The following is a 15,299-nucleotide window of genomic DNA, read 5'->3' as shown; positions in this document are numbered from 1 at the left end:
ACAATGCGTTTTTGCATGCGTTTTGCATGCGTTGTCCGTTGCGTCGCCGACGCAACGCCCAACAACGCAAATGTGAACGTAGCCTTAGGTAAACTATTCCCGACCAATTCACCTCCTTCCGCCGTTACATTTGTAATTGTGTATTTTTTCATGAACTCATGTGAACTTTTTTGTTCAGAATAGTCACTATTTTTTCAGACATAAAAATCTTTTTCCATGAAATAATTTGATCAAATTGTCCTTTTTCCAAAAATGGTTTTATGATTTCACATAGGTCTTGCATTGGTGATCTGGGCTCATGCTTCTGTGATGGAAGCAAAGCTGAACTTTGGGATCCTGAAAAATGGAGCAAATAAAAACCCTGCTTTTGTAATCACCTTCTTTACTTCCAAGAGAGCAGGTTTTGACTGAAGACAAAAAATGCAGCAAAAACGCAACTTGTGAACATAGCCTTAAACAATATACATGCAAACATCACCTCTGAGATCAGTAATTGGCTGCAACAGCTCCATAAATGCAAGTGATCACTGCAGCGGGAGGTTAAAGAGAGGAGTAGTGTTTTTTAACATATTCACTGTTCTAGGCAAAATGAGAAAGTATCATAAAATTCATTACACAAAAATCAACGAGTAGTAAACTGTTAAACCTCGATGATAATACGATAAAGCTCGTTTTCAAAATCCACAATGTATTGTCAGTTTATACCATATAAAGGCTCCTATTAAAATCTCTTGTAAACAGCATTATGCATGGGTTTGCTGATTTCTCGCACTTGCCAACGATAAACATGCCATAATAATACAGTTTTGTTACACATATTTTAGGCTTTTCATACTCTATAAATGCCAGAGAATTGTTTTGCTGCCCAACCCTACAGCTGGCAGTCACAAAATGACAGCAGGATGCCTGATGAAGAGACCTGTGTAGTCTCGAAAGCTTGCAATTTGTCACCATCTTTTCAGTTAGCCATTAAAAGGTATCAACCACTGAGGACTCTGAATTCTAAATATTTTTCTAGCAGGAGAAATAAAAACACCACAGGTGGATTTTCTTGTTTTAAGGAAAAAAAACGATTTTTCTTTACACTGATAAAAATGAAATTTCAACTTTTCTACGAAATAGAAATGTTACTGAATGAGAGCTGTATTAACCTAAATCTCCGGTCCAAACCCCTGCAAATCTAAGCATTAGTGGCCTACCAGAGAAACCTAAGCTAAATGCCAAAATCACATACACCCTCCCAGCACAAGCCTAAGCACTCTACAATATAGAGACCATAGGAAGCACATTGAAAATGTATTACGGTTTTGTGATGATATCTAAAGAAAGAGAGCAACAGCCCAAGGGCCATCTCAACCTAAGCTCCTTCACTTTCAGGCTCTCGCCAGATAACAATATAAAAGTTTTAATATGTGATGGAGGAGATAATTGGGATTATTGTTTGTTTGTAAAAAATCCCTAAGCTCTCCTGATACTTTCACTCTTTTCCATTTTGTGCTATGCCACTCCATTGCCGAGATATTCACATTTGTTGCTTTTGGAGCACACTATGTGAAATCTCTCCTAGCTAATCAACTTGGCATTTTTTCAGTCTTCTCTGGGGAGGTGCCTTCATCCCTCCTTCCCATTCACAGCTCTGCAAACCATATCGCAGTCTAGCTGTCTCAGACGCTGCCAAATGTATACCTCAAGAGAAGAGTCTGCAGAAATGCCCCGTTGGCCTGCAAGCAGAATTTTCACAAACTGCACTCCAAAAGCAATAAATGTGAATATCTCTGCGACAGAGTGACGTAGCACAAAATGGAAAAGAATGGCAGAATCAGGGAAGCTCGGGGATTTATACATGGTGTTTACCTAATTGTTTTTTTAGAAAGTAAATTTTTTTTATACTTTTCCTGCATCCATCCACTTTCTTTTTTTTTCCACCAAGCATTTTTTCAAAACCTCTTCAGAAAAAAAGCTCAAGAATCTCCCCATATAAACAGCCAAGTGGTTTTCCCATAGAAACTAAACAGTATTCCACAAATTCCTGAACTTTTCGTGAAAATAGAGAGAAGGGCTGCTGCTCAGTAACTGCTGCTAATGTGTTCAGATTAATATTCTGAGATATCGACTTAAATCACTTATAAAAATATAATTTTCCCAAAAGTGTGGTTGAGAGGGCCTCTGGGTCTTTCAGGTAAAAGGGTCTAGTAACAAATAAATGCTGTGCCAAAATACATGTCTCAGCCCCCAGTCCAAATATGGTGGATATGCGTCAGCAAATGCAGATACTTCAATGTTTTATGTGGGCAATGGCCTCTCTGTGTGCCATTATCTGCCCTTTGGAGAGTCATTCCTTTTAGGTTATGTGCACCGCTGCAAGTAATGCACTCCAATCATGGACAGGAGTATATTTCTGTTGTAGTTTACACTAGAAAATAATGATGACTTTGTTGGCCATGCTCAACAATACATCCTTCCGGCTAAGCTGTAGCCACTTTTCGAAAAGTGGGCAGAGCTTTCTAGGACTGGCATAAATATGCCAAAATTCTCAACATTTTTGGGCAACTATGAGATGTGCAAAAATATTGTGACATTTCAAACTTTATTTTTATTGCAAGAATTGTTTTTTGGTAGAAAGATTCCTCAAAAATAGGGATGATGTCTAACTGCTAGGTCCACCTAAAATACTTGCAATCTACTTGTAAACCTGACAGCAAGTGTTAAAATTCCCTGCAGTGCCACCACAAGGGAAATTATGCATTGCATAGTGCTGATTTTAATCAGTAACCTCTGGCATATCTAATGCATAGGCATGCCAGGTAGTCCATGTTGTTAATAGCTGTTCTCCATAAATGAAGTGACTTCTCATTTAATCAGATTTGCCCCAAAAAGTTATGCAAAAAATGAGTATTCAAATTGAGATAATCCCTTTAAAAGGAGTCTGTAGGGTAGTTTATGGATACCCAACCCAGCGCCGCTAGGTAGGGGGTGTACATGCATCCGCAAACCTTTCCACCTTTCTGGCCCAGACAGACAGTCCGACAAGTGTCCAGTTCTATGCTCAGTAAGTATTCTAGCACTTTTCAGTAAATCCTACCCAATTCTTACTACTTTAGTCTTGGCTCCACTAGTCCAAGTATTCGGGCCAAAAAGAAAATAAATTACAACTTTCAATCATCCATGAAATTGGAAATGAAAAACATATATATGACTGTTTGCTATGAGAATACTGATAGCATATCCTAATAAAATGAAAGTTTTGGGGCTTAAAAGAGCTGTCAACTTAGGACAACCTCTTTTTCGCACAAGGGTCTAATGAGAATAACCTAAGGTAGGGTAGGGGAACATAGCATCTTTTCCAGGCAGGTGAAATCCAAAAAAGTTGTCAAGCAGCTTTGGGAAACACCAGTACTATTTCAATGTTTTTGACCATATAGGGTTCTTTTTAGTGTTTTCCATATTTTTTTAGGCATGTTTTTCCAGATTTGATTTTTTTTACTTCAACAGATATTGGAAAAAAACTCTAGTTTTTTTTCAAAACACTCACAAAATAATAAAAAACAAGCTTTAAGAGGGTCTTTTGAGCCTTCATATTGACTTGAATTGTATGCTATGAACGTCTTCAAGTGGAGAACGCCTAAAGAATGGTCCGCTTACTTCTTGTAACAGCTTGATGTTTTTGAAGAGGTTAAAAGATTGCTTAAAAGTCTGAACATATGTATAGCAAATCATTTTTACATAGAAAAAAATGTTGTTTTTTTTCATTTTTCAGGCGGTGTTCAGAGCGGACCTACCGTACTTGAAATCCACCAGAAAAAAAAAATGTTAATGTTGTGTGAACATAGCCTAATAGGATGTTTCACTGCCAAAGCCCTCAGGAATCTTCTGTAAAGTATTCACATTCCTTCCAGTGATAGGATAAAAAAAAAAAGGAATTACCATACACAGTGCCAGTTAAAATCAATGGTTTGTGGATGTAACACATTGATGTGTTGAATCCTCCAGAGAAGTACTGTAGATGCTTACCCTAGATACTCCTGGGGCTGGATAATGGTAGGTGACTAGGAATTAATGAGTGCCTCTCCATAAATCTAAGAATACGCTCTTAGGATGTTTCAAATGTTTTTTTTTTCTAAACATGCGACCCCATATCCCTAGATGTCTGTGACACTGTATAAAACAAAAACATTTTACCTGTCCTCCAACTCAAATTTTCTTAAAAATGGTAAACTCTTAGAAGCAGAACCCTCACTTGTGTTTTATGAATTGATGAATAGTTAGAAGATGTACCATTAGCTGGACAGTAAAGTATAATATTCTTAAAAGGGTTTTATGATTTCAGAAAAAAAGAGAACAGCAAAAAGATTTGCCCTACGATAGTCTGGTGACCACTTCCGTAGTCCATGTTGGCCAAACCAGTACAGTGCGAAATTACTAGGCAGGCACTTGAATGCTGACACCCTGAGCGGCACAGGATTCAGAAACGTAATGCCACTATGAGGATGAACTTTTTTTTTTTTTTTGTCTAAGACATTGCTTAAAGGGGTTGTCTCATAAAACCAATTAATTTCATGAGACCTAATAGGACATACATAATATGTACAGTATGTACTGTAGTTCATATCTTTTTCTCATTCATGAATGTTTTAGATTTTTTTTAAGTAATATTGTGTGGGTTGTTCCACATCATGATAGATAATGTGTTGCACTGCGTAAAAAATAATATGAATATTAAGAAATGAAGCAGAAAATATCTTACAAAAGGATATTCCGTATGTCCACTAAGAACTGGTGAAATGACTCGTTTGTAGCTACGGTATTGCATTCCTCTCTTGAACCTGGGAGCTGCAATCTCCACTGCAACAACTGTCCGTGTGAAAAAAACAATTACCACACAATAAAAACACCAGCGATTCGGTCATGCAACAAAATCATTCATGTGGAACAAGCCCAAAGGTAATGTAAAAACAGTCTGCAGCTGCCTAATGGGAAAAGACCATTAAATATTCATAGGATTCTATCTATGTTTAAACATAGACTTAAAAGGGATACCGCAATGAAACAGCATTTATCTAGAAAACAATGGATCTGTTTTACACTTGCTGGTGAGCTTGGGTCATCAACCGTTTAATAGGCATTGTTTAACTATTTATAGGATACGTTTACAGCACTTAGTCTCCAGGATTTGTGATATATAAATGGACAGGAGCCACAGTCAGGGATCACTCGTGAGCGGGATCGAACTGGTGCGCCAGAGTACCAAAGGATCCTCTGTTAAGCCCTGGCTCTGATACAATAATAGACACCAATGTACATGGGCACCAAGGGTCCAGCAAAGGACAACTTAGAGTTACCTTGGGCACTTGGAATTCCCAAAATAATTGTCCAATGTTGGCAAGGGTGATGGAATTTTAACCTGACACTGTTAGCCATGTACTTGGGTGAAGAAAAAGAACATTAATGGGGTTCCAATTCTTATGTCATTGAATATGAAATGCAACAATAATTTTTATCTTAGCCCACATAGTGAAGCCTCTACCTTGCCTATGGGTAACTCATGTAAAAAAGCATGGCAACCATGGCTTCAAAGATTGCCACTGGTTCTTCTACTGCACAGGCACTGAAAGCATCCTGCACAGGCACAGAGAGAAGCATCAGGATCTCCTCTACATGCACCTATGTTTAACACTTTTGTTTCCATGCGTTACCCAAGGGTCAGCGGGAAGGCTTCATTGTGCTCTAAGATAAGCTCTGAAGGGGGTTAGAGTTTCTTAAGCCATTGCATGACAATGTCTGAGAATTCCTAAATCTGGATCTAGCTGGATAAAACACGTTAGATGAGCTGCGCTGCTGGAGTAAACGGATCCATCAACAATGGAGATAATAGGCTTTTAGATTCACGAGTTTCAACACCATACCAGCATCTTTATCAAGGTAAAAAAAAGCCATTTGTTTCACTTGATAAACATGTCGGTGAGGCATTGAAATGCATTTTCAATAAAAGAAACTTTATTAACATCATAGTTGATGAATTTGTTTGTTAATGCGACAGCATAGACCATTTAACACGCTTCATCCAACTGGTTCCAGTATTTCCTGGATGATCTACCCACTAGCCACGGGCCAGTAGCAGCTGTGCTTCTTCATGACAACATAGAAGTTGTAGTTGTGACAACTCCACGAGATGAGCGTTAAGCAAGCACTTATAAATCACTGAGCCTTTAGAATGCAGCATCTTTGTAATATACTTTGGACACCAAGCTAGAATTTGGACCCCAAGCTAAAATCTCATGGACTCTAAGCTAAAATCTCTTGGACTGATATTACAGGACAATGTTTTTTTTGAAAATTCTTGTTCCTCCAGCAACTCTGTGACAATGAAAGTTTAAAAGTCATCAAGTACAGGAAGATATTTGTTTTGTTTTTTTTACCTTGAAAAAGGCTCCAAAATGCATTGGTGTCAATAAAAAACCTTATTTCCTGCAGCTCGCCAAAATGTGATTTTCTCCATTTTTGGCAAACAAGCACAGTACTGAATATCTCATCCCGGGTGCTGAATTTGTTTGCTTGCAGGCTATCGAGTATTAAGTTCACATGCACATTAGAGTAACGTTGGCCAAACCCACCAATAAAGACTGTGTCAGCTAGCAGTCAATTGTGTATGGGCGCCTTTTTCTTTCTCCCTTGACTGATGAAGTCAGGGTAGAGAAGAACCCGGATTGTCCAGACTGCTGATCATTTTATTCTCCAAGAGATAAACTACCACCAAAGGAGTCCCCTTCATAGACAACACAGGAGCGCTCAGCTGAGGTGAGCACTCTGCTTTATGGGGGAGTCACAAAGATAGCCAGCCAAATGATTGACTGGACCATCATTCAGCCGTCAGCTATCTGTTGAGCATGGGGGGGGGCTTTAGAACCACTCAAGTTACAAGTAAAATTAACTATATTCATTGGAACATCCTTGCCGAAGTTCAGGAGGTTGCTATCTACTCTCTACAGAAATACAAAACCAACAAGCATAAAAAGTAAACTTTTTTCTATTTATTATTGATCAGCCGGTATAAGGTTATAAATCTTTGTAATAAACTTCATTATCTTATTTCACTTTTTTTATGTCTCTAACACAATGCTGAAACTGAAGGCTTGTCAGCCTAGTTCATTCTGACTTAGTAGCTGACGTGAACTGCGGGTCTAGCCTTGATTGGTACTCAGACGGTAATCTTCTGATACTCTTGCCCATGCTCAAACACTATTACCTGTGTGAGCATCGTAACGGAGCAGGTAACTTCACTCTCTGAGTATGGATCTTTGCCTGATCTGAAGTTCACATCAGCTACTAAGACACAATGAGCTAGGCTGACAATCCTTCACTTTCAGCATTGTGTTAAAGACAGAAGGCAGCAAAATAAGGTAATGGAGTCTATTACACAGATTTATAAATGTACAATAAATAAATAAAAATAAGTTTAGCTGCTCTTTCACACTTATACAGATTGGTAGTTTATGAATAAATTAAGATTTTTGTCTATAATTAGTATGGTAAAGCTGGTTATATACTTTAGATATACATTTGTGTGAAAAAGTGTCTGCCCCCTTCCAGACTTTGGAGTGGCCTAGTCAAAGACCTGACCTTAATCCGATTGAGATGCTGTGGAATGACCTTAAAAAGCCGGTTCATGTTTAGAAACCCTCCAATATGACTGAATTACAACAATTCTGCAAAGATGAGTGGGCCAAAATTCTTCCAGAGCATTGCCAGTTATTTCAAACGCTTGATTGCAGTTGTTGCTGCTAAGGGTGACCCAACCAGTTATTAGGTTTAGTGGGCAATCACTTTTTTACACAGGACCCTCTAGGTTTGGATTTCTTTCTCCCTTAATAATAAAGATCTTCATTAAAAAACTGCATTTTGTGTTTAATTGTGTTATCTTTGTCTAATATTTAGATTTGTTTGGTGATCTGAAACATTGAAGCGTGACAAACCTGCAAAAGAATAAGAACTCAGGAAGAGGCCAAACACCTTTTTCACACAACTGATTTCTAAAATATATGGTGCTAATTCCCTAAAGCACAAGCTAATAGTCTTTGCAGCAATGGTTTATATGCAGCATATACTATCGATAACTCAAAACTAGAGATGAGCAAATCGATTTGGTGCAAATAGAATATTTGTAGAATTTTAAGAAATTTGCTGATTCAGGCAAATTCAAATAATTTATGATTCCAAGTATGCGCGAATTGCCAAAAATGTTTTTTACACAATGCAGATAAGTGCATCTGCAAATAAAGGCTCAAATGACCTCAATTCTGGCCAGGAGCGCTTTCCAATAATGCCTTGCAGATATCACATTGCATAGTATAGCACAGCAATCATATAATACAGCCCATAACCTTCTATAGCACAGTCTATCATAACCGGTATAAAAGCCAAGGCAGAGAATGCAGTGCAGTAACTATTTCAGGGCGAATCTATTTAGTGGGTCACAGCTCACATCTTAGCAATAGAAATAGGGAGAAAAAGGTGAAAAAATGATTATACTATACTGATAAGTGTGTGTGAGACAAAACAGCTTGAAGAACGATTACCATCTACAGTATGTACCCATAGCCACAATATTTGGAGGTAATTGTGGCTTTATTAAGGCTGTGCTTGTGTTAATGAACTTGAAAAGGGTTTGATACAGTCCTAGGAGACTTCAGAGTGTTACAAGTCTTTTCAGCGCAATTGAAGTACCTGCGCTTTGCGGTAAATTTATTAGCTGCAAAACTATTTTTTTGGGGGGGCAATAAAATCGCCAAAGCTGGTGAAATCAGAGTTCAAAAGAATTTAATCATCTCTCATCAACACACTATATGTTTGAAATCACTCTGGAGTGCTCTGAATATTTTTTACCCTGATGACTGCGCTGCACCTACAGATAACCTTTCTGCGAAGCATTGAGTTGCTATTCTTTACAAGTATTGGATCCATATTGTATACATCTGTAACACAACACTTATCTATAGAGATCTATAGGTCACTGAGTGTATAAAGAGGGTTTTTTAAATCCAAGATTCAGTGTCATATTGCTTTGGACGCCATTATTTAGGAAGTCAGAAGAGAAAGAGAGAATTTGAACTATAATAAACAATGGGAGTATAATGGTAATTTAAAAAAATATGGATAGTCTACTATATAATTGTCTAAGGGTCACTTCTGTCTGTCTGTCTGTCTGTCTGTCTGTCACGGATACTTATTGGTCGCGGCCTCTGTCTGTCATGGAAATCCAAGTCACTGATTGGTCGTGGCATAACAACCACGACCAATCAGCGACGGGCACAGTCCTGCGGAAAAATTTCCGCTCCTTCCTCCCCGAAGTCATTGTCCGCTCCATAATCCCCTCCAGTCAGCACTCACACAGGGTTAATGGCAGCGTTGACCGCGGTGTAACGTACTCGGTTAACACTGCTATTAACCCTGTGTGACCAACTTTTTACTATTCATGCTGCCTATGCAGCATCAATAGTAAAAAGAGCTAATGTTAAAAATAATTAAAAAAATAAAAAATAGTTACAGTGGGGCAAAAAAGTATTTAGTCAGTCAGCAATAGTGCAAGTTCCACCACTCAAAAAGATGAGAGGCGTCTGTAATTTACATCATAGGTAGACCTCAACTATGGGAGACAAACTGAGAAAAAAAATCCAGAAAATCACATTGTCTGTTTTTTTAACATTTTATTTGCATATTATGGTGGAAAATAAGTATTTGGTCAAAAACAAACAATCAAGATTTCTGGCTCTCACAGACCTGTAACTTCTTCTTTAAGAGTCTCCTCTTTCCTCCACTCATTACCTGTAGTAATGGCACCTGTTTAAACTTGTTATCAGTATAAAAAGACACCTGTGCACACCCTCAAACAGTCTGACTCCAAACTCCACTATGGTGAAGACCAAAGAGCGGTCAAAGGACACCAGAAACAAAATTGTAGCCCTGCACCAGGCTGGGAAGACTGAATCTGCAATAGCCAACCAGCTTGGAGTGAAGAAATCAACAGTGGGAGCAATAATTAGAAAATGGAAGACATACAAGACCACTGATAATCTCCCTCGATCTGGGGCTCCACGCAAAATCCCACCCCGTGGGGTCAGAATGATCACAAGAACGGTGAGCAAAAATCCCAGAACCACGCCGGGGGACCTAGTGAATGAACTGCAGAGAGCTGGGACCAATGTAACAAGGCCTACCATAAGTAACACACTACGCCACCATGGACTCAGATTCTGCAGTGCCAGACGTGTCCCACTGCTTAAGCCAGTACATGTCCGGGCCCGTCTGAAGTTTGCTAGAGAGCATTTGGATGATCCAGAGGAGTTTTGGGAGAATGTTCTATGGTCTGATGAAACCAAACTGGAACTGTTTGGTAGAAACACAACTTGTCGTGTTTGGAGGAAAAAGAATACTGAGTTGCATCCATCAAACACCATACCTACTGTAAAGCATGGTGGTGGAAACATCATGCTTTGGGGCTGTTTCTCTGCAAAGGGGCCAGGACGACTGATCCGGGTACATGAAAGAATGAATGGGGTCATGTATCGTGAGATTTTGAGTGCAAACCTCCTTCCATCAGCAAGGGCATTGAAGATGAAACGTGGCTGGGTCTTTCAACATGACAATGATCCAAAGCACACCGCCAGGGCAATGAAGGAGTGGCTTCGTAAGAAGCATTTCAAGGTCCTGGAGTGGCCTAGCCAGTCTCCAGATCTCAACCCTATAGAAAACCTTTGGAGGGAGTTGAAAGTCCGTGTTGCCAAGCGAAAAGCCAAAAACATCACTGCTCTAGAGGAGATCTGCATGGAGGAATGGGCCAACATACCAACAACAGTGTGTGGCAACCTTGTGAAGACTTACAGAAAACGTTTGACCTCTGTCATTGCCAACAAAGGATATATTACAAAGTATTGAGATGAAATTTTGTTTCTGACCAAATACTTATTTTCCACCATAATATGCAAATAAAATGTTAAAAAAACAGACAATGTGATTTTCTGGATTTTTTTTTCTCAGTTTGTCTCCCATAGTTGAGGTCTACCTATGATGTAAATTACAGACGCCTCTCATCTTTTTAAGTGGTGGAACTTGCACTATTGCTGACTGACTAAATACTTTTTTGCCCCACTGTATATACTCACCGTCCGTCGGCCCCCGGATCAGGAACAGGCCTTTCCCGCTCCTCGTGACGCCCCGGTGACCGCTCCATGCATTGCGGTCTCGCGAGATGATGACGTAGCGGTCTCGCGAGACCGCTACGTCATCATCTCGCGAGACCGCAATGCACTCTTCAGACCGGAGCGCGCGAGGAGCGTCGATAACCGCTTCGATCCGGGGGCCAACGGAGGGTGAATATATAACTATTTTTTTATTTTAATTCTTTTTTTTAACAGGGATATGGTGCCCACATTGCTATATACTGCGTGGGCTGTGCAATATATTACGTGGGCTGTGCAATATATTACGTGGGCTGGGCAATATACTACGTGGGCTGTGCAATATACTGCGCGGGCTGTGCTATATACTACGTGGGCTGTGCTATATACTACGTGGGCTGTGCAATGTACTGCGTGGTCTGTACAATGTACTGCGCGGGCTGTGCAATGTACTGCACCGGCTGTGCAATGTACTGCGCAGGCTGTGCAATGTACTGCACGGGCTGTGCAATGTAATGCGCGGGCTGTGCAATATACTACGTGGGCTGTGCAATATACTACGTGGGCTGTGCTATATGCTGTGGCTGTGCTATATATTACGTGGCTGTGCAATCTACTACGTGGCTGTGCTATTTACTACGTGGACTGTTATATACTACGTGGCTGTGCTATATACTACATGCCCAGACGCGAACAATCAGCGACAGGCGCAGTCCGGCCACGAATTGGCGCGGGATTTGAACCACGCTTCGCTAATTGGTCGCGGCCGGCCGAATCCTGTGTATTCAATGTATTATTCTAAAATCTTCATAAATAAACTACATACATTTTCTAGAATACCCGATGCATTAGAATCGGGCCACCATCTAGTTGTTAATAAACATTGTTACGTTTATCCTAAAGGAAACCTGCCATTTATGCAATGCCAACCCATACCTGAATAGTATGTAAGGTAATGCCCACTGAGTAGTCCTCTAAAGCGCCAATCAAGTTGCAAAGGAAGAAGAGACATGAGTCATATGCCTCCTCTTTGCTATGATTGATCGCTAGAAGGGCTCACAAAGAGGGAACACCGACATACACTTATTAACAAATGTCGAGCACTATGTCCTGACCTCCAATCAGCACTTCGGGAGGATGTTTAGTGAAGGTGATCACTCATTTTAACTCAGTGTTATTAGGTCGTATGTAAGATGCCCTAATGCCCCTTCCATAAAGTGCAGTAACAATTCATCTATTAACAATTTATATTGATTTTGATGTGAAAAATAGTCATCGAGGTTAATATATTTCCATTAAATATCCAGAGACTAAACATTTAAGAAATATTAATTTTTAAATCAACTTTTAGATTCATAAAATGACCTCACATCTAAAGTAATAATAAGCCAACTCAAATGCCAAATACTTGAAGGTAAAGCAAAAACGAGATGCAAATTGTCTGAATAAAAAAAAGCTACCATTTTGTAGTAGAAAGCTCCTAGGCTGACCTAGGTATCTCTATGTATGCAATATACAGATAAGGATGTAGTCTGATTCTGCGGTTGCATGTTACCTGCCACTTCTTCTTGTTAACCTTGAAGCAGGATCAGACTACATACAGGATTTGTTTGTAGTCTGTAACCATGGAAACAGATTTATTTTGTTACAATATGATAAATATTTTATTTGTGAATAATTTTAACACTGAAAAATAGTTCCAATACAGTACATATACTTTAGAAGAGATACATATTTCAAAAACAGTAGTAGCCGTTTTATGGGAACACACATGAGAGAAGAGGAAGAATCGTGTGTTCACATCTCTGCCTTGAAACTTGTAGTATGGAATTGAAATCAAGCATGAAAATCTTTGGTGAGTGCCTCTATTTCTCTAACTTTTACTCCATGTATCTTCTGAGTACTTGCTTTATTGATTCATCTGAGCAGCTGGAGTTCTATGCAGAGAACTGGCCATTGGAATAGTGCCATAAGTCTCGTGATATCCACCTGAAGAAAGGTACCGACCTTCATTTTCCCTTTTTGCTAAAAGTTTAAAGGGGATATGGATTTGCCACATTAAACTCCCAGCACCATCTTAATCTACTCTCTTACAAAGCTACATACATGCTTTTTGAAAAGATCTGGTGTAAAAACTAACCTATTATCTAATGAATGGAATATGTAAATTACTCACAAACAGTCATCTGGGCAGGCCATTCCTTTGTATAGTCATGCTGTGTAGTGTGTAATCATGTCAATTGCTGCCTGATTGACATGCCAAAGTGGGTCCAACATTACCAGAGTAACTCCTGAAAACCTTCCTGGTCTATTTGCCTCAACTTCACCTGCACATTGCGCATGCGCCAGAAGCAAGGAATCAGAGATAGCGCTCTGCTACAGAAGGAAGTTCTGGCATTCTGTCTCACATACACAGGGTACGGATGAAAATCACCCAGATGACTAAGAGCTAGAGTTAGTGCGAATTAATTTGCAAGCCCCATTCCATCAGCCACGACATGGGAGCGGGAGAACCGCCTCTTACCTGCCATCATCTTTGGCTCTTCTTTTTGACTAGCCGGCCTGGCGTGACGCCAATGGTGCAGCGTGACACATATGTGACATCACGCCAGGCCGGCTAATCACAAGAAGAGCAGGAGACTACCGTATCTAAGAGGTGGTTCTCCCGCTCCTGTGCCACAGTCACAAATCACTGTTGTGGCCGATGGAATGAGATATGGGAATCGTTTCGTACCAACTCTACTAATAGCGGTTAATTTTTTGTACACTGTGTTTTTAAGAAAGTTTATATACTGTAAATAAATGTAAAAATGCTGGTGGCAGTTTGGTGTGGCAGCTCCATGTGAGAGTCTCTTTAATGACCACCTGTGATAGATGTTCTGCTTTCCCATGTACAGAAGTGTAGATTTAATCTATGTACCATTGAGCATCTGTTCAATGTTTCCAGTGGAGGGTGTGAATAAATAATCAAAGCTTTTTTTTATACAAATGACCACAACTCAATATAATGCAGCTAACCAAAATATTTTAAGCCGCCTCCTTTACTTTAATATTTTACATTGCAACAGTGAATTTTAGATTTTTTTATTGGCACGCATGATGTTATGGTATTTACTGTATATTTCGGAGATACAAGAACTCAGTATTGCACATCCAACATCCATCCAACATAATTTGCAATCAAGGTTTTAAAGACACAATATTCATTTAAAGCGATTATTATCCATTAACTACTGTAGGTCCTCTCCCCTACAGTTCCATTGGATTTTTGATGGTCATGTTTGACCTTCTCCTTGCACATTATGGACACTACTTTGGAAGCAGATCAGTGTGGTGAGGGGAATATTTTGGGGTGCTCGCTGTGTGCGTGCAGCCTCCATGTCCCCTTTCTTCCTCTACTTAAAAGGATGACAGGAAAAACAGAAAAATAACAAAAAATTTTAAACAAAGGTTCCTTGCATTATATTAGAACTGTTCAGCAATAGGAAGTTCAGAAAACTGTCTTTCCTCATGATCAGTATTTCATCTCACAAATCTCCAGGTCTAAGGCCTTCCAGGAAAATTTACATACATATTTGGGAATGATAATAGCAGTTTTATTTTTATAAAAAGCAAAACCTCAAGGATCATAGTCCTTGGAACCAGTTAGACGAGTCTACAAAGAGAAGAACAGAGCAGCAATAATCCTTACCAGTATCATGTGACCGGTGGAGATGTCCATATTTGACTGCACGGGTTCCTCACTCCAGGACGATGTGCTGCTCCGTGCGGTGGGGCTGGCCATTGGTCCATCACTGAACTGTGATGAGATGCTATTGATGCGAGAACTGTGCAGAGGTTCTGGGCGATCTGATGACTTGACAGCCATCCGCTGACGGCATAGCTCCTACAAGAATGCAGAGAGAGGCACACAATATGAATAATATGGAATTAATGTTGACCCCAAGGGAAATTTTTTGTCAGCTCATGCCAAGAAACTGTACATTTTTAGTGTGGATTTAAGAGAAAATCTGCCATTCTTCTTCAGCCGACATGCAAGAACAGCGTTCTGCACGTCATGTACTCATCTACGCTTACCAGATTCACACTGCATATAAACACAGTAGAAAAAAAAGGGAACGTGAGAGC

At 39.7% G+C, this 15,299-nt stretch overlaps 1 protein-coding gene across 1 annotated transcript in view; it reads right to left on the bottom strand.

Annotated features, from left to right (window-relative positions):
* The window catches only part of PTPRN2 (protein tyrosine phosphatase receptor type N2), a 1,178,570-nt gene that overhangs the window by 108,625 nt on the left and 1,054,646 nt on the right, over positions 1-15,299 (bottom strand). Inside the window, exon 14 of the mRNA XM_069729718.1 lies at positions 14,863-15,057. Within this exon, the coding sequence (XP_069585819.1) occupies positions 14,863-15,057 (195 nt within the window). The remainder of the gene's footprint in view (positions 1-14,862; positions 15,058-15,299) is intronic.

The sequence above is a fragment of the Ranitomeya imitator genome, chromosome 6 (genome assembly GCF_032444005.1).
Source record: "Ranitomeya imitator isolate aRanImi1 chromosome 6, aRanImi1.pri, whole genome shotgun sequence".
Taxonomy (NCBI): domain Eukaryota; kingdom Metazoa; phylum Chordata; class Amphibia; order Anura; family Dendrobatidae; genus Ranitomeya; species Ranitomeya imitator.
Note: the sequence above shows the minus strand (reverse complement) of the source record. Positions and strands in the feature narration are given on the sequence as shown.